This window comes from Squalius cephalus, assembly GCF_949319135.1.
Source record: "Squalius cephalus genome assembly, chromosome: 1".
NCBI lineage: Eukaryota > Metazoa > Chordata > Actinopteri > Cypriniformes > Leuciscidae > Squalius > Squalius cephalus.
In genome coordinates, this window is record NC_137122.1 from 39,573,982 (window position 1) to 39,593,946 (window position 19,965).

General features: G+C 36.0%; 2 protein-coding genes across 4 annotated transcripts; one reads left to right on the top strand and one right to left on the bottom strand.

Annotated features, from left to right (window-relative positions):
* Window positions 1–912: 912 nt before the first annotated feature.
* Window positions 913–6,045, top strand: rnf113a (ring finger protein 113A). Its single transcript, XM_079859145.1, has 10 exons — window positions 913–1,054; window positions 1,224–1,300; window positions 1,426–1,524; window positions 1,659–1,766; window positions 3,376–3,485; window positions 3,575–3,681; window positions 3,791–3,880; window positions 3,961–4,054; window positions 4,269–4,375; window positions 4,528–6,045. Exons 1-10 carry the CDS (start codon window positions 952–954, stop codon window positions 4,593–4,595), a joined length of 963 nt encoding a protein of 320 aa, XP_079715271.1. The 5' UTR covers window positions 913–951; the 3' UTR covers window positions 4,596–6,045.
* A 24-nt stretch (window positions 6,046–6,069) lies between these two features.
* On the bottom strand, window positions 6,070–19,742 carry strada (STE20 related adaptor alpha). Of its 3 annotated transcripts, XM_079858559.1 has the most exons (14): window positions 19,469–19,582; window positions 18,976–19,041; window positions 16,358–16,415; window positions 14,073–14,101; window positions 12,381–12,446; window positions 10,687–10,789; window positions 10,468–10,589; window positions 9,882–9,990; window positions 9,665–9,788; window positions 9,343–9,514; window positions 8,347–8,451; window positions 7,997–8,250; window positions 7,150–7,192; window positions 6,070–7,035 (listed from the first exon to the last, which is right to left on the bottom strand). In XM_079858559.1, exons 2-14 carry the CDS (start codon window positions 18,985–18,987, stop codon window positions 6,880–6,882), a joined length of 1,353 nt encoding a protein of 450 aa, XP_079714685.1. In that variant the 5' UTR covers window positions 18,988–19,041; window positions 19,469–19,582; the 3' UTR covers window positions 6,070–6,879. The 3 variants fall into 3 exon arrangements, with proteins under 3 accessions (XP_079714685.1, XP_079714686.1, XP_079714687.1); XM_079858560.1 differs by lacking the exon at window positions 12,381–12,446; XM_079858561.1 differs by lacking the exons at window positions 12,381–12,446; window positions 14,073–14,101 and having other exon boundaries at window positions 19,469–19,742.
* Between the last annotated feature and the right edge of the window lie 223 nt (window positions 19,743–19,965).

The following is a 19,965-nucleotide window of genomic DNA, read 5'->3' on the forward strand; positions in this document are numbered from 1 at the left end:
TTTGCCCGTCTACTGGTACTTTACGACAGGGGTGTGGTTAAGTGTTGCCAAATAATGCTCTGACTAGATTCAAAGAACTTATAGGCCCGGTTTCACAGACAGACAGGGCTTAGACTAAGCCAGGATTAGACCATAGATCAATTAGGACATTTAAGTAATTTTTATAAACATGCTTAGAAAAAACCATTACCGATGTGCATCTTAAAACTAGAAAGGCACTGATATATTTTTAAGATCAGTCAGTGCAAGTTTATTTCAGTGGAAACAGCTCAGACTTACATTTTAGTCTAGGACTAGTCTTAAGCCCTGTCTGTGAAACCAGGGGATAATGGCTTATACTCTGCTAGATTCCAGTGTCTTGCTTTTAAATAAAGATTTTGTGATCTTCTTTAAATCCTTAAAATACATGCATCTATCTATCAGGAATGTTTAGCTGCTATTTGGATTTGTTGAATTTGTTTTGTATAGAGGCATGTTTTGTATTTCATTCAAGTAATACATTTTTTTTAACTCAAAAGGAAATCAATAGACAAAAGAATCTAATGTCTGCAACGAGGGCATAATATACTTCTATACCACATCATATTTTTAGATTTTACACATTGGCATTGAGAATGTCTGAAACCTGGTGTAAAGAATATAGTTCAGGATTAAATGTTATTGTTTGTATCATAAAAGCGAGCTGCCATACATTTGAGTTATACATGCTTTCAAGATATCTCTGACAGTTCGTCTAATAATAGACTTCATAACAATAAAATCTGAACATTATTAATTAAAATGTGAATATATTTATGCATGAAACGTTAATAACAGTAGCAGAAAGGCCATCTCTGGTTCAGTACAATACACCCTTAACTTGCACTGTATTATTCATCCCATTCCCAAACACAAGAGGCACTATAACTGAAGTTCCGCATATTATTCTGTGGTTTATGTTTGTAGTTAAAGATGGCGGAGTCAGAAGAGCCTAAAACAATCTGCAAGTTTCTTTTTAAGAAATCAAACAAGAAATTTTCTGCACGGAAAAGAAATGCAAGTGATAGCGATAAAGGTATTTTTGTGCTGATTTCCCCTTCAGTCCTCGGTAATGCATGTATTGATTGATCAGTTTTCCATAGTCAATACTGTAAGCTGTCTGTTCAGTCAATGTTTATGCCCAACGTAATTCTGATTACAACCAAGTAACTGATGTATTAAATCAGTTTTTGTGTGTCCATCAGACAGAAGTAGCGGCGAGGAAGGCAGTGCTGTGGTCAGAAAGAAGAAAGCTGCTATTACTAACCCCATGATTCAGAAAGTATGTCGGTATTTTAAAATGTTTAATGAAACCTGCATTATTTTAGTCTTTTACGAAGCAGCGCTCTGTTTAACTTACTCTGAAGCCATAACCGCAAGTTAAATACTGCACATCCCACCGTATAGACAAAGAAAGTGGAGAAGGAAGCAGTCTCGTCAAGTGAAAGTGAAGAGGAGAAAGGAGACAAGAGTGTCACTGTCGCGTACAAGTCCACTCGGTCAGCGGTGAGTCTGTCAGATGTTTACACCTGGGGGTTTCTTATGATTTATAGCAAACCCTTAAGAATGCAAATTATTCATTTGATTCCATTCCAAATATTTGATTCTTGTAATTCAGTGTGTGTGTGTGTGTGTTGCAGAAACCAGAGGGACCAGATGACATGGGGGCCACTGCTGTTTATGAGTTGGACACAGAGAGGGACAAAGATGCTCAGGCCATCTTTGAGCGCAGCCAGAAGATTCAAGAGGTACGGGGGATTATATTAATATATATTACAAAAAACAAAGAGGTATGGTTTGATATCTAATAACTGATTATTTGTACAGCTATTTTTACATTTACAGATATCGCATATCTTCAAAGCAGCTTTACAGCAGTAAATAGAAAAACAGCATCTGCATTGCAAAATTGTCATATCGGAATTCATTATTTTCAGTTATTATTATTACACCTATTTCAGCTCTACAAAAGAATCAAATCAGCTCAGTTTTTTCGGGACCTCATTCAAAAATTGGAGCACAGCAGAATTGATACATTTTGCTGAACAGTAATTGTCTAATTATATAATTGAATAAATATATTAGGGGAAAAAACAAAAACTCTATGGCCTATAACAACAAGTGGAAACAATCTCTCAATAAACAGATATTATGATGAACTTGCTTTTAAAGGGATACTTGCCCCAAAAAAAGGTCATCATCTACTCACCCTCATATTGTTTCAAAATGTTCTTGTATTGAACACAAAAGGAGATGTAAGGCAGGATGTTAATGTTTCTCTAAAACTGAAATGAATTTAAAAAGACAGTGATCAATAAAAGTATATATGAAGAGTTCAGATGCAAAAACCTCTAAGTGCCATCTGAAATTTTCTTCTAGAATGATCATTTTTATGAAGCTTGTATATTTAAGTTCAGTAATTTCACTTAAATGGCAATGAAAATTACCCATTAATTGCCATTTAAGTGAAATTACTGAACTTAAATAAACAAGCTTGATAAAAAATGATCATTCTAGAAGAAAATTTCAGATGGCACTTAGAGGTTTTTGCATCTGAACTCTTCATATTATAAATATACACAACTTGTGTTATATTTTAAGTCCTCAAAAATGATACAGTACCTTTGTGTGAGGAACAAAAAGTCATTATGCACAGAAATTCTTCCTCTCAGTCTCAGCTCTGGAATCTCATTTGTGTGATGTTAAATATGTGCATATTCAAATTTGGTGCATACAATGGCACAATTAGGTGAAGTTCAACATGTCACCAGAGAGAAGTCTGTCGTTTCACAGAAAGAATGAGTTATGACATTTTAATATTAAAATGTAAACATAAAAAATAATGAGGTAAAAAAAAATTGGTAACACTTTACAATAAGGTTCATTAGTTAACATTAGTTAACTTCATTAGTTAACATTAACTAATAATGAACTGCACTTATACAGCATTAGTTAATCTTTAATATTTACTAATACTATACTAATACTATCTTGTTAACATTAGTTAATGCACTGTGAACTAACATGAACAAACAATGAACAGCTGTATTTTTTATTAACTAACGTTAACAAAGATGAACAAAAAACAGTAACAAATGTATTGCTCATGGTTAGTTCATGTTAGTTAATACATTAACTAATGTGTGATAAATGAACCTTATTGTAAAGTGTTACCAAAAAATTAAACACATTCATAGGTGAATCATTCACAGTAAGATCATTAAGATGCTTTTAGAAAACAGACGGTGAATTTCCATTTCATACTGACTTTAAGGATGCATGGTTATTGATATTGTTTGGGTGGGCACAATAGGCACAATCTCCTAATTCAGTGGTATGTCTGTATTTTATTTATAGGAGTTGACTGGTAAAGATGATGATAAGATTTATCGTGGCATCAACAACTATCATAAATACATTAAACCCAAAGATTCCACCATGGGCAACGCCTCATCTGGTATGGTCAGGTGAGTCCGTAGAAATGCTGGTCCTGTTTGCTGTGACTAAATATGCTGACACAACTTTGAACTGATCCACAATGTCTTGTATGTGATAGGAAAGGGCCAATCAGAGCCCCTGAGCACCTCAGGGCCACAGTCCGGTGGGATTACCAGCCTGACATTTGTAAAGACTACAAAGAGACGGGCTTCTGTGGGTTTGGAGGTTAGTAAGCCACCGGTTTCCTCTCTGTTTTTGCCTTTCTTTTGAGGTTTATGTTAACACCCATGACAAATGTCATTGCAGGAACAAACATGTCTTCTTTTATCCTCAGACAGCTGTAAGTTTCTGCATGACCGCTCAGACTACAAGCACGGCTGGCAGATTGAGCGAGAGCTCGAAGAAGGAAGATATGGGGCAAACGGTGAGCCACCTTTAGGTACAGGTCTTTGAAAACACTTTGCTTCTTTTGTTTTGCTTTCTGACGTATTGTTGATCTCGCAGACGATGAGAACTATGAAGTGAGCAGCGACGAGGAAGATCTTCCTTTCAAGTGTTTCATTTGTAGAGAGTCCTTTAAGAACCCCATTATTACAAAGTAAGTGCTACATCAAGCCATGGCCAGTTTGAATTGCAAATGCTGTTCTTACCACGGCACAAATCCACACTTTGACGCTTTAGCCTGTGTACATCATATCTATATTTTTGTTTGACATTGTGTTTGCATGTTGTAGCCACATATTTGACTGCAGACCTAGTATTCCTAATTTTATAGTATTCCTAGTATTCCTATTCCTAATTTGTTTTACCAGGTGCCGGCACTACTTCTGCGAGGCCTGTGCTCTCCAGCACTACCGCAAGTCTAAGCGCTGCTATGTTTGTAACCAGCAGACCAATGGCGTCTTCAACCCGGCCAAAGGTACTTATCTTTTCCATTAATCACAAATGACTAGACAATGTTTGGCCAATTGGTCATTAACTCTTGGAGCCTTGATAAATTCACTCACTAATGTCATGTATAATATGAAATGGAGAATAAAGGAACTCATTATTTGGTGTATTTTTCCTCAGAGCTCATGGCTAAGATGCAGAAACAGCAGGCGGCTGCTGACCAGCCTCCCTCTGATGAGGATGACTAGCACCACACAACCTCCTCTTCTGTTTTCTACTTTAATCATTCAGATTCCAGCTGCGTTGTACATTTTCAGAACCTTTGAAATAAACATGCACTCTTTTGTAGAACTTTTTTTTTTTTCATGATTCTCAGAAATCTCCCAGGATGAGAACTCGACAATCTGTACATCATTCACCAGAGACGCACAACATTATTGGCCAATATTTCACACCAAGTTTTAATAATTGTTCTTATTCTATGAGATTAGTGACGTCCACACCACAGCTATAATGGTAATGATGCAGAGGAGCAATATCATTGCAATTACTTTCAGAACAATTGTTTTCCAGCTGATGAAGGATAAAACATTTAAAAGCCAATCAGAATTCACCCTATTTTAAAGGGCTTGAGCATTCAAGATGGCAGATGACATATCAATCGTCGTATGGATGCCAATATAGTAAACGTTACAGTTTTCTATCTTTCTTGTTGTGAAGAGGACTTTAGAATGAGGTTTTTTATCAGTATCATTTGATATTGCACATTTAAATATTTATGCTCATTTACCCTATTCTTACAATCGGGTTAAGTGAGTGTTCTTCGATGATGACAAAGGTAAAGTTTTTACTACTAAAAAACTAATCTCAAAAAGAATATCCATTTTTCATCCTGTACATTTTAATGTTGCTTAATGCTTAAATGCCTACCATTTAAAATTACTGATTTATTTTTAGTTTTAATATATTTTGGCAAAATAGTGTACAATTTTAATATCCGCCATTTATTCGTTGTCGGTCAAAACGTGAAAATAATAATAAGCTTATCTGTAATGTTGAATGTCAGTGGTCAGAGGTTCTGAAATATTTTATGTAATGCGCATTTTCAACATTAAATGTACAGAGAAGTGCAGACAAAGGATGCTCAGGTCAAAGACCATTTATACGTACCCAAAAAGTGCTTAACACAGTAGAACTAACAGTCATATGATTAGCTTAGATCATTACAAACCAATAACCAGTAACCAGAACAAATCACAGTGAAGAAGACTTGAGTGACATTGATTTTTACTTAATGTACTATTAACGATCCTGTGTCGGACCAGCGTACACCTGAGAAGGACGGTGAGAGTGTATAGATGCTAAAGACCTGTGTGCTCGTGTGATTGAGGTAGTGATAGTAGCTTCTTGACAGGACGCTGTAACCTTACTTCAGGGAAGTATTGTATTGTATTGTAAGTATTCAGGGAATTACCTTGAGATACTGTAGTTATTATTATTATTAACAACAACTGGAAGTTGTTTAAATTGTCCGTGGTGAAGAAGTCAGATTTGGTAGGTTGTATTCGAAGTCAGATTTGGTAGGTTGTATTCGTGTTAAAAATTTCCATGATAATCCCTATTGTAAACTGCATAGTATGTAGTGAAATCACTATTGCAGATAAGTTGTAATCTAATGAACAACATTCTAAATATATTAAAAAAAAAATTCTATAACAGCAAACAACATCAATGGCAACATTTATTCCATTTGACCAAGATGTAAATATACTGAAAATACACAGACGGTCCATTGAAGTACTTCCTTCTGTAACACATGCCAAGAACAGAAATTAATCTTAGCAAAAATACAACAGAATTAATATTTTCAAACTAACAACTGCACCAGATAGCAGGCAAAAAAAGTAATCTAGCATTTTTTTTGTGGCGTCACTATTGAGCACCATTCCCACAATCCATCCATAAATTGGACAGTCGAGTTTGACTTTACTGACAGCTCTTTATGCTTCACTGGACAAATATGCTAGGATACATGGTAATTCAACTGTGAACTGGTGTTGCTGTAAGCTGGTGGACATTCATAGAGTGTCATTAGTTCAGTTGAAACGCATAGAACACATTTCAGTAGCCTGAAGTGATCACCATTGTCACATGGCCAGTCTGTAAAGAGTAACTAAAATGTAGGCAAGGGTGCGCAGTGCATGCCTCAGGCTTCAGTTCATGCTTCTGGATGCATTAGCAAGGCTAAGTGGCTGCTGGTTTTTCATTTCTCTTCTTATAGTCTCTTATTTTAGTTTCAGTGACATACACAAATCACAAAGACATTCCAGAGTCTCTTGTAGCTTCTTTAAAGCTTTGTAATGTCTATATCACCCTCGCATAGCACAGGCCTTCCCTTTTTCTCCCTTAAAACTAAAAAGAAAAAAGACAAAACAAAATCCACATTTCTCAATTTCTCATTCAGAGTCCTACGGTAAATCACCCCCTTTCCATCCAATCCATCGTCCCTCCATCTCTCATACGTTTTTAATGTCAGAAGTCCCAGTCATCCACATCCAGCTTGCTGAGATCAGACTCCAGATTGGCTAGTCCAGTGGGCGAATCCTGAGGCTGCATGCAGTCTAGGCTGCTGATTGGAGAAACTGGACGCAGGAGCTCAGGAAGAGCCTCGGATGGTCTGCGCTTTATCTGAAACGTTACATTGACCACAATGAAACACTGAGGAGAGTAAGTGTGCAACCACTTTCTGTTTAAATTTGTACACATATGTCAGGTTTTTGCTCAGAAGAAGGTAAAACGTACTTGTTTGAAGAAGGAATGGCCTATCAGAGAGCTGGCAGAAGGTCTGTTGAAGACATAACATCAATTTCAATCTATTCATTGCATCACAAAAGTATAACCTACTTGGTAACACTTTACAAAAAGGTTTCATTTGTTAACATAAGTTAAATATAATGAACAATACTTCTACAACATTTATTAATCTTGGTTAAAGTTCCTTTTTACATTTACTAATACTTTTAATAATTTACTAATTTTTAAAATAAAAAATTTGGTTACCCATATTCTTCAAAATATCTTCTTTTGTGCTCAGCAGAAGCAAGATTTGGAACGACATGATGGCGAGTAAATGATGACAGAATTTACATTTTTGAACATTAGTCTCCTAAGAGAATGTTAATCTTTAACATTAGTTAATGCAACCGTTACCCCTCACCCAGGTCCTACTCGCCCCGCTCTGTGCGGACAACAAACCCGGGTCTCTTGAGATCAGGGAAGTGACGTTTTACTCGCACAGCGACTACTAGCTGCCCTCCGTTACGCAACTAAATACTGAAAAAATGTACATTTATTGACTAACATTAACAAAGATTAATGCTATAAAAATATATATTGCTCATAGTTGCTAAGAAATGAAACCTTTTGTAAAGTAAGGACAAACTTTTTACAGTTTATCAATTTGGAGCTCAACACCCTGGATCCCCTTTTACTTTCATTACAAGGAAAAGAGTGTTAAGTCCATTCCTGAAAATTTCTCTTTTTCTGTTCCACAGTAAAAGGTTTGGAACGATATGATGTTGAGTAAATCATGAAAGAATTTTGAATTAGTGCTTTAAAAATAAATGAAGCACTAGAGTGTTATATTGACCTTTTTTCAGGATCTCTCTGCAGACAAAGTTCCACAAAGGCATGAAAATGAGGACTGAAGGTCCGGCTGTATGGGTTTCCCGCGGAGGAGGATGAGGGCTCTCCGTTTGTGTGGCGAGCTCCACCGGCACTGGGGCCCTCGCAGATCCCAGAGTCGGCCCCTGAGCGAGACGGTTTCATGCTCAGTTCTTCAGGGGGGATGGTGGTGGTGTCCAGCAGGCAGGGGACTGTACCATTCAGCTTCTCTAACAACATCTGAGAACAGGCAAAGAGACAGTTTATAAAGCTAAATGTAAGTTAAAAAGGAGGGAAAGCAAAAAATGTATCGAAAAAAGCAAGTGTTTGTCTTACCTGCGTAGCAGGCATGTCTTTAAAAGGCACGTGACCATTAGCTAGCTCACATGCAGTGATGCCCAAACTGTAAATGTCTGAGCGGAAGTCATATCCCTGAAGATTCTGTCATATGCAGAGATTAATACAGATTTAATAAAAATGTAATTTGCTAATTTCTGATGTATTATAAGTACAGTATACATGCTGATCAAAAGTTTGGGGCCAGTAAGATTTTTTAATGTTTTGAAAGAAGTCTCTTATGCTTACCTGCATTTATTTGATCAATAATACAGTAATATATATATATGTTTTAGTGCATTCTAATGTGTTGATTTGGTGCACAAGAAGCATTTCTTGTCATTATCGGTGTTTAAAACAATAAGCACGATATACTGATAACAAAGTGTAACGATATACCCTTATGTCACGATTCGATACATATCACGATACTGAACTCACAATACGATATCATTGCGATACTCCAAGACATATGGCGAAAGGTTAACAAAAAATGTATTGTTGATTAATACGGAAAATTTGATATTACATTGCGGGTGAAAATGAATAGGCTTGGACTTGGTGCTGGAAACAAAATGCACAGGACAATGATGACACCAGAATAAAAATATTCATGATTCTGAAGCTGAAAATACAGAATTAGTTTAGACGAATATGCTTCCACTCTGTCACTGACTAGATATATTTAAAATAATGTAGGCCACTTTTTACTGGTAACATAAGAAATTTGGCATTATCAGGACCCACAAATATTTCCCCATTGCATTATTATATATTACATTCAATATTATATATACTTTAATGTAGTACTGACACTAAAACTCTATAACCTTAATTCATTTTCATTTTGGGTGAAATATACACAATACATATTGTCACTAACCACGATATATATTGCACATTTTTGTATTGTGATATATTGTGACACGATATATTGTTACACCCCTAATTATTACTGACCCCAAAATTTAGATTGGTACAGTAGATCAAACGTACCTGCTGCAGAACCTCTGGACTGAGCCAAGGTAGTACTTTAATACTGTACTGGGGAAAATCGTGTACAACACGTGCTCTCTGACCGTGACGGATCAAGCTGAAGATACTCCTAAGACCGGACAGATACACCTGCCCATCTGCTGCAATCAGAACGTGGCTTGCCTTCACACTCCTACAGACATAGATTAAGATGATTGAAAAGTATTCTTGTAGCACCTACATTAAAAACATGAGACCAACAGTGTGGAGTGGTTGGTTGACATATTAACCTGTTTGACTAATAACAATAATAACTAATCATGAGTGTACATAGGTTCCTCACCGGTGAACGTAGCCCATCTGATGTATGTACTCCAGCGCTCTCAGCACACCCAGCAGGATGTAGGCAATTGTCTGCTCACTCAAACCATCAGCAAAATGTGTACTGATCAAATCTCGTGCTGATCCTGATAGAGAGGAGCAACACAAAAGAAACATTTTCAACTGGTACTATGAGCAGCTCAGACTTGATATAGTTGATGCAGAATGTATCAGCTAACCGTAGGCCATGAAGGGAGTGATCACCCACAGTTCATTCTCAGCAATGAAGACGCTTTTGTATGGGAGAATACAGGGGTGGTGGAACAGCTTAGAGACATGGAGTTCTCCCTTTGGAAAAACAAACAGAAAGTGGTTGCAATGCTTATGTTTACTGTATATACTAGAGATGTGCGTGACTAATTGACTAGTTAAGTATTTGTTCCGCACCATCTAGTCGCCTAATAAAAACACTACTCAAACATTGCAAAAGGATTTTTGAAATACAAATTTAAATAAACTTTCTTACTGAATCAGTGTTGTTAACTAAAACTATTAAATAAAATATAAGATAAACTGAATCTGTATCTAAACTGAAAAATCGAAATGTCATTATTAATGTATATTGCCCATTTTTTTCAAAAGAAAGACATAAGTTGTTAAAAATAGCTTATTTTGAAACTGTTATCAGTGATGTGAGGTTTGTGAATACAACAAAATATGCATTTCAGTTATTTTGCTACATTCATTAAAAATAAATATAAAATGACTCAAATTGTCCATCTCTAGTATATTCTGAGAGAAGCCCTGCTGTCACTTTCTACTGACCTGTAAGTAATTGACCATGTCATTAGTACAGGAATCCAGGTCAATACGCCGGATGGCCACAAGTTCCCCAGTAGGTTTGTACCTGGCCAGATTGACTGTCATCAAGTCCTCCAAACCGCGACCTACACAAGCACAGACAAACACACACATCAGCTGTAGGAATCACAGAGAACCTCACAGCGATGTCTGTACTAGTGCTGTGTGCAGTCTTGGCCTCACCTATGACAGTGCGCAGCTCATAGGCGTTGTTATCTGGAAGAAAGCTTCCCATGGTGTCCCTGCGTGGGAGAGGGCTCAGAGACTCTCGACTGTCTTCATGGGCCTGAGTCAATGAAAAGAGTCATTAGTTCAATGAGAATTAATGCCAAATAAACAAAGTGCAAACTGAATATGGCTGTGTCTCGATCACCTTCCTGATGTCAGACAGCTTATTGTGAACACAAACTCAGGCATTAGAATGGGCCTTGATCCACTAAATATTGAGAAACCAGGGAGCGGATTGAGACACACGTCAGATCCCAGTTCAGCATTCCTAGCATAGCCCATTCAACACAATCAAATCCTTTTAACATACTTGAATTATTAGATTGTGAACCCTGTGATTTTACTGGAGGTGTGTTCGTGAAAGTGGTTTGTGGGTACGCAGACATACAGTGACCCAATAAAGTATTTCAACATTTAATTCACACTTAAAAACGTATGAATGTCATTACATTAGATGATCAAATATCAAATCAAATGGCATCGATTTTAAAGAAACGTTCTTGTTCTCTTTTCCAAGCAAGACATTTCACACAAAAAAGCATGTTAGATTTTAAAAGATAAAACAATAGAACTACTATACAAAATTAAGAAAACATTCCTGGAGTCTGAAAATTTCTGGTGGTAAACATTAGTGAAATCTGATCAATAGTGGATGAACTACACTACCATTCAAAAGTTTGGCCTCGGTAATAATAATAATAATAATAATAATAATAATATTATATATTATATATTATATATATATATATATATATATATATATATATATATATATATATATTTCAAGAAATGTATACTTTAATTCAGCAAGGCTGCATTAAATTGAAGTGACAGTAAAGAAATGTCTAATTTTACATTTTATTTTATTATACTTTCTATTATGAAATAAAAAAAATTTCTTGAGCAGCAAATCATCATATTAGAATGATTTCTGGAGGATCATGTGACACTGAAGACTGGAGTAATGATGCTGAAAATTCAGCTTTGCATCACAGGAATAAATTAGGAATAAACATTACATTATTTGAAATTGTAACAGAATTTCACGATATAACTGTTTTTACTGTATTTTTGATCCAATAAATACAGCTTTGGTGAGCATCAGAGACCTCTTTCAAAAAAATAAAACAAAAACTCCAAACTATTGAACTTTAGTGTATATGGGTGCTTACTCTGGTGCACCTGTGTGAATTTCTTAAATCTACTAGCCTACAATGACCTTAGGACCAGTTAGTTGAAAGTCACAGCAAAAAGTAAAAGATAAAAGTCTAGCATTATTTGTTTGCAGATGCCACTTGGTTTGATATTTTGTTTCTAATGCAAAGACATTTTTTAAAGTATTTTTTGACTCACTGTACATTCACAGATGTTGTATAGGGAGTTTAGAAAATAATAACATGAAACATAAAAGTCTTTTGAATGGGACCCAGCATCAACCTTTAGTGTTTCTGACAGGATTTGTGTCACTGTGCAAGCAGTGTTTGGGTAGCAAACATTATAAGTACATGTTAGCTTTACTTCAAAAGCATCATAGTATTTTGAGATGTCAACCAAATATACTATGACATATGAAACTATGTCAGTTTCAGTGAATTAGGAAACATTTCAAGTACACACATATACAATCACAGAAAACTGCACAAACCAACCTGGTTTTGAAGAGGGGAAGGGTTTTTATTGCACATACACTGATAAATCCCAGCCATTGCAAAGCTCTTCAGAGAATCATACAGATCAAGTACTGAGAAACGGCAGATTATGGCTAATTAAAGATTCAGTCCAACTGTTCTGAAACTCAGTACGAGACGAGACGAGAAGTTGAAACCGCAGCAGGAATGGCTTCACAAAACTCTGCATATTTGCAAAAGCATGTTATAAGCATCAACAATTTTTTACAATACACTGTGTTGCATTTGGTCATAGATATACATGATCCCATTAAGATCAAGTACTTTTTCTTTTCTTTTTTTTTTTTACTTACATTAGTTTCCATTAGTGCTGCCATGGAACTCACAGATAATATTAACAATAACATCCTCTCAAATATGATGAGAGTATTTGTCAGTGGAGATCATGCAGGTCTATGGCAATTCATGAAAAATAATAATAATAATCATTTTAAGCCCTTTGATGTGTTTGCAGGACTATTTCAGTGAACAGTGCAGCAAGCCCAGGCTTTGACAGGATGACTCCATGTGTTGCATTAACACAATGAGCATCATCCCACTTCACATGCTTAGGTGACCAATGTGACAACATTATCATTATTCCTGGTGTTGGTTCGTTCTTTGTGACAACTCTTATGAGTACATTTCGTAAGAGAGATGCCTTAAATTGCAAGGTGTAATGCAGAATTAGTCTGTTGAATTAGACTGCTAATTATTAGACAAAGAAGCAATTCAGTGAATTCACTCAAAGTTTATGTCCTCCTTCATTAAAGGGACAGCTCACCCATTAGTGCAAACAGTACTATGTACTCATCCCTTAGGATCCCACATGCCTTTATCAACTTCAAATTTTAAGTATTTAAAAAAAAAAGTAATTAATACTTTTATCCAGCAAGGGTACAATAAATTGGTCAAAAGCGACAGTAAAAGCGACATTATGTTTATAATGGTTCAAATAAATGCAGTTCTTTGTATTCTTCAAAGCATGAAAATCATGTTTTTCAATAATATATACAAAATATCCCCCAAAAAAGCACAGCACAACTATTTTCAACATTGATAATTAGACTATTAATAGTGTCTTAACACAATCAAGCTTGCAAATTACAAGACAAAGAAAAATTACAAAAACAACACAAACCCTTTTGGAGACATAATGGCCAAATCTTCTAGTGAATTTGTGGGTGAACTATCCTTCATATCTATTGTATCTGTTCTTTAACATAAATGCGTTACATTGCTCTTTTAATCTGTTTGCTCTTTAATTCAGGGTCTTATTTATGATTTAAGTATTGCATTACTGGGTAACTGAACCCCAAGTATTTTCTTCCCTTTGGTTTATCAAGCACTCACAATAATAAACCCCTACCCAGTGAGTTTCTTGGGCCGTAATTTTTCTTTTCCTCATTAAAATATGAGCAGTTCCCTTTTCTGGACCCTCAGTCTGAGCAGGTGTGGAGGTATGAGTGTCACAGCAGCACGATGAGTGCATGCACGCAAACACAGGAGCACAGGGGGATGTATTCATCTGAGCATATACACACACACACACCATTAATCTTACATTTGCACATTTACACAAGCGCACACCCGCTCACATGCTCATCCACGCACACCTATCGCACACCCACACCAACAGGCGGATGGAAAAGCTGGAAGATATTCCACACTTACTTTCCTTAGTGGGCTTGCCTGAGTTTGCTCTGGCGTAGAGAAACCATGTAAATGATGCAAAAAACACATACAAACAAACAATCTGCCTTTAAAGTGGTTCTCACAAATTTAAGAAACATCAAGAACATCTTTAGTTTTCTGAGAACCTCTCTTCTTAGCTTATTATCAACATCCTGCCAATCAAAACGCTCTACATCCTTGGTATATATATATTTTTTTAATATATATTATATATATATATATATATATATATATATATATATATATATATATATATACACACCTATTTATTAAATAGTTTTCCCCCCTTTCTCCTAACAAACAAACAATGAAACATAAGAAAGATTCTAACATAAATAAATATAAGAAACACAGTATCTGTCAATTTTTTTTTTACTTGTCTAGACAAAATTGACACCACATATGATCTATATGGCAGCAAATTGGATATAGCCTAGGCCTATAAAATGATCAAAGCAGAAATTATAATATTTCTTGAACACTCAATTCAACAAAAAAGGATAAACCATCAGAAAAGCATTCTTTAATATCTTCTCTCTTTCTATATTAACATCTTTTTTTTAAAATTGGTGATATATTGGTGATCAACCCTTTTTATTTACGCATTGCCATGGAACATGTAACAGCCAAAAGCAAACGAAACTTAGCATCTTTAAAGCAGACATGAAGCAGCAATTATGGACTGCAACAAAAGGAATGGAAGCAGACAGAAAAAGCAACATCTAAAAAAATCCCTTCATTTTCCATGGATTACACTTACACATCATTTTAGAGCTTTGAAAACGAATTGATATATATCATTAGGTCTGGAATTATACACCAGACAAGTCTGAAATAATGCTTTTCATTTTTAAATGACAGTTATTGTTTGTACCACTAACATCAGATTATTTTCAGTAGTCTAATATAGCCGACCACCGTTCAAAAGTTTGAAGACAGTACAATTTTCTAATGTTCTTGAAAGACTATACTCCTACACTCACCAAGGCTGTGTTTATTTGATCAAAATAATTTTGTGAAATATTATTAGTTTAAAATAGCCGTTTTCCTGTTAAATATATTTTAAACTGTAATGTCAAAGCTGAATTTTCAGCATCTTTACTCCAGTCTTCAGTGTCACATGATCCTTCAGAAATCATTCAAATATGCTGCTTAAGAAATATTTCTCATAATTATCAATGTTGAAAACAGCTGTGCTGCTTAATATTATTGTGCAAATCGTGATACTTCTTTGATGAATAGACTGTCACTTTTTAGCAATTTAATGCATCCTAGCTGAATAACAGTAATCATTTCTTTAAAATAAACATATTTTACTGACCCCAAGCTTTTGAACGGTTGTGTATATTATCATTTTATGTATTGCAACTAAATGGGAGAAAATATGAACGTTTATACTGATGTAAGAACAATGCTGTCAAAAGGCAATCGCATCAAAATGTAAAAAGATATAATGCCTTTTTAATACCTGGATTTCTCTGTAAACTAGTCTACAAGTAAAGCTCACAGTCTACCAATACATACAGTATTCCTGTAACAGATTTCATATGGCTTCACCTTAGATCTCCCCTACAGATCAGTTGCAGTGACTCAGCTGTCAGTTACACCACAGAAGCAATCCGTCAACACCTAGCAATTACACTACATCAGAGTCAACCTACATACATACATACATACATAGAGACATCACCGCAGAAAGTAGATTAAAAAGCCTCACAGGCACAAGGACACACAGAATCTGCGGTTACCGCCATCATCAGTCACCATGACACAAACGCACGAAACGCATCTGTTCCATTACAGAGCAGTATCACACCACACCGTATGACACATTTACAACAAAAACCCACAACGATTGACAATATTAAATTCGCAAAACCTTTAATGAAGCACACGCAAAACAAACAGCGAGCCAAAAGCCGAATTGTTGCTTTTGCAAAGGTACTGGTTGGTTGCGATCATGGGTAATCTGCATATGCAGAGCTTATCTTTTGCTATGTGCCTGCATAGCTGACTATGAGGGGGATTTGTGTGCAAAAATATTTATCTCCTTGACAACTTCAAGATGGGCCAATTGACCATTTGAATATTGCAGAAGTATCTTGAAATATTAATGTATTATAGGAACTAATTTTAAGGTTTGAGTTACTAGGGCTCCCCTTCACACTCACCCTGGCTACAGTGGGATAAGCTCAGGCGGGTGGGGTTTGCCGAAAGAGGTACAAGAAGCACAGCGACATCAGATGCTGGACTATTGAACTCACCTCCAAATAACTCCAGGTCCCTCAGGCTTTCCACACTAAGTTTCTCTGACACCCAGCGCTGAGAGAAAGTGAGAGATGGATGTACATGGGTCATTGACAATTAAAGGGGTGGTATAATGCCTTTTTCACAAGATGTAAAATAAGTCTTTGATGTAATGCCGCTAACCCGGACGTCGAGGTCACTTCCATTTCCACTTTTTACAGGAAAAGCCTGTAAAAGTCCTGGCAGAAAGCGATCATAAGGATGTAGTAGTGTAACGACGCCCAGTTCCAGGAATGCACTAATATTTTGTTGGTAGTACCAGTTTGCAACAATTATTAGTTAACACTAAGTTGTCAACACTTCGGAAAAAATAATATAAAATGCATCGCTTTACAGGCTTTTCCCAAACTCGACGTCTGGGTTAGCGGTAGCATAAGCCGCCAGAGGCAAGTGTTATTTAAATAAACTCCTGATGTACTTACAAACTTTCCAATGCCTCGTTTTATGAGTACAGAACCTATTTGTACTACTGTACAAGTTTGGTACCATTCCGGGCATTATTAGTGGGGTAATTTACGAGATATAACCTTGGATCCATTAGCGCCTGCAATAAGCCATTCGGCTGATATCTCTAAATAAGCTCTAACTTTAATAATGTTCGACCAAGGGGAAAACAACTTCTGGGGTGGTGTTTGGCTCGAGGTCATGGTGCAAAGGACCCTAGGTTGAAATTACTCCGAACCATCCCTTTAAGGGTTAGTTATGTCACTAACCCAGGAGGAAGCTTGTGCAGTCCCTACCAGCCGTTTATTGTAGTCCTTAAAGGGTAACTAAACCCTAAAACAACTTTTTTTAGTTAATGATCTGTAAGACTGGGGCTTTATTAATGCTGTTCATTGATTCAAGTCATTTTTTTGGCATTTGTGTTTAAAGTGTTTTAATTCTACAAAATATGGTGTAAAAACGTCTGAGTGCTGCCCTATTCAGGTTGAACGGTGGCTACTGCAGTTTAATTTTCTTATTGAAAGTTGTGGTTCCCTAGACGGAGCAGTAGTTTCCAAACCTGCCCTGAAGGACCCCCAACACTACACGTTTTCTTTGTCTCCCTAATCAAACTCACCAGATTCAACTCATCAGCTCATTAACCCATGTGATAATGAGCTGATGAATTGAATCAGGTGTGTTTGATTAGCTAACCACGCCCTTGCCTACAGAGAGATGCACGCCCCCCCTCCGCTGGGCTCTGCCCACTTTTCCAGCATTTTTCAAATATTGCCAGTGGGTGGAGTCAGGCTCTGACCAGGGGTTTAGTTACCCTTTAAAGGTGCACTGTGTAATTTTTAGCGGCATCTAGTGGTAAGGTTGTGAATTGCAACCGACAGAAGTTACGGTGGCCGACAGGAAGATGTCGTCATCTGAGACAGCAGAGTGTAGCTAGTTAAGCAAGGTTTACTTAATTATTCAGTAAAACTCTATGTTATTGTGAATATTATTGTTACTTGTTCATCATTGTGTCAGTGTTTTATTGGCTGACTTTAAATAGCTTCTTTGCACCAAGAACAACATAGTGACGAAATGCGTTTGTCCGTTTAAGGCTACTGTAGAAACATGCCGACGCATTCAATGTAAGGTGACCCGCGGTGTATGTAGATAGAAATGTCAATGTAAAAGTAAAGTCACTGAAAACATAGTTATGTATATGATATTGCATTTCTGTCAACAGATCCTCCTAAATATTACACAATGCACCTTTAAAAAGCAATTTTTTGAAAGAAAATATCTCCCTTTGCTTTGAACTTTGAGCTTCATAACTTTGCAGATGTTGTTTATGCGCAAACAGCAACATTACACATTAACTAAAGTTAGAAAAGTGAAATCATAATCAACCACCCCTTTAAAGCGTCAAAAAAAATGTTTTTTAAAAAACTTTTCAAAGCTGATCTAATGCATATTTTTGAGTCATGAACAAAGTGTTTACATTCATTTTTTGACTGCTTTTATGTCAGGTGGTACAACCAAATAGTTTTATGTAGGCTATATACTCTAGATGTCCCACCTGACATGGAAAGTGTACCAACCTACCCATACTTGAAATCAGCAGTTTTTACCTATATTTGAGAGAGATCTACAAACCTTTTCACTCTGCCACAAGGATGATGCATTATCATATTACCTTGTCAATTCATAATAAAATGTTTTGCAGTTGTGCCACCCTGACATTTAAGAATATACAAATTGATTTATAAATACTGATATTCATCAAATTTGTTTATATGAAAAGTTTCAAACCTAAAATTACACCATAGTATTTAGTTTTACATTTTTTATTATTAAGACACCATTTTAAAAAATGTCTTAGTCTGTTCATTTGTTCAGACAGTTGCACCACCTGACATTTTGGGGTTTTAAGATAACAAAACATAAATTAATATGTATTATTTAAATGTACTTTTTTTTAACTAGCCTAAATAGGTAATATAAAATACAGTGATATATGTCATGAATTTATCAAATTAATATAAATGGAAATAATGCACTTGGGCACAAAAATATGCAAGTCATGTCATTGACCCACATGCAAACAAAATCAGTCACTTTGACAACCAAGTATTTTAACTCAATCAAGCTCACTCACCAAAAAAGACATGGATCCTGGAGATGGTGATGACAGGTAGCAATACTTTCACAAACACATAAAGATCTGCAAGAACATAGCAGAAGTTGCTAAGATTCATTAAATTACAACGGATTATTTTCTCCTGCTCTGATACTTTCTGAATTATGCAAAGAAATTATTAAACGACCGAGTTTTCAGCAGTTCGTTGCCTGAGAAGAACAATACTCGAAAGCAAATAGGATTTATTGACTAGATTACTACATGTGCTTGTACATAAAACGACTTGCTCAGTTAGTGAGCAGCATGAGAGATGTGTATTCACTCACACAAACACGTATATTATAAAAAGCAGGGTTAGCCTAATCATTTATAAACAACGTAGCATGCAAGTTTACAGGTCAGTATCTTTCAGCTAGCCAAGCAGCGACAAGAATATCTCTCAGTTATGATAAACAGAGCTCGGAGGTCCAATGTACTTGTGTAAGTAATACAGTATACTCGTTAAACTCACCTTCTGTTTATATCTAGCGTTCGTCTTATTGACCAAATAGTCCTATTTTTAAGTTGTCATTAAAACTAGGGGATGTAACGTATTTCTTCTCCTCGCAGTGGGCTGGGTCGTGTTAAAAAAACGTTAGGTGATTGGACAAGTGTCGTTGACGACTCGGTTTCCTCGTGTTACTATTGGATCAAAGGTTGGATGCGTTTCTCCCTATTGGTGTAAATTCGTAAGCAAATAAAATATTCTGCGGTTTGTGTTGCCATATCATGTTATTATCGCGTATAAAGAAGAGCTTTTGCAGGTTGCAGTTTTAGGGTCCAAAGACTTATCGCAACTGTCAAATATCCCACCACCGACATAAGGATTTATTAATTTATCTAGAAGGTCTGTATAAAATATATAAACTATTTTAAATATCTTTTGAAATCATATTGTGCATTATTTTGAAAATGCATTTTATCAAAGGTTTTTGTATGTATTCTATGTTTTCTGTGCAGAGCAATAAC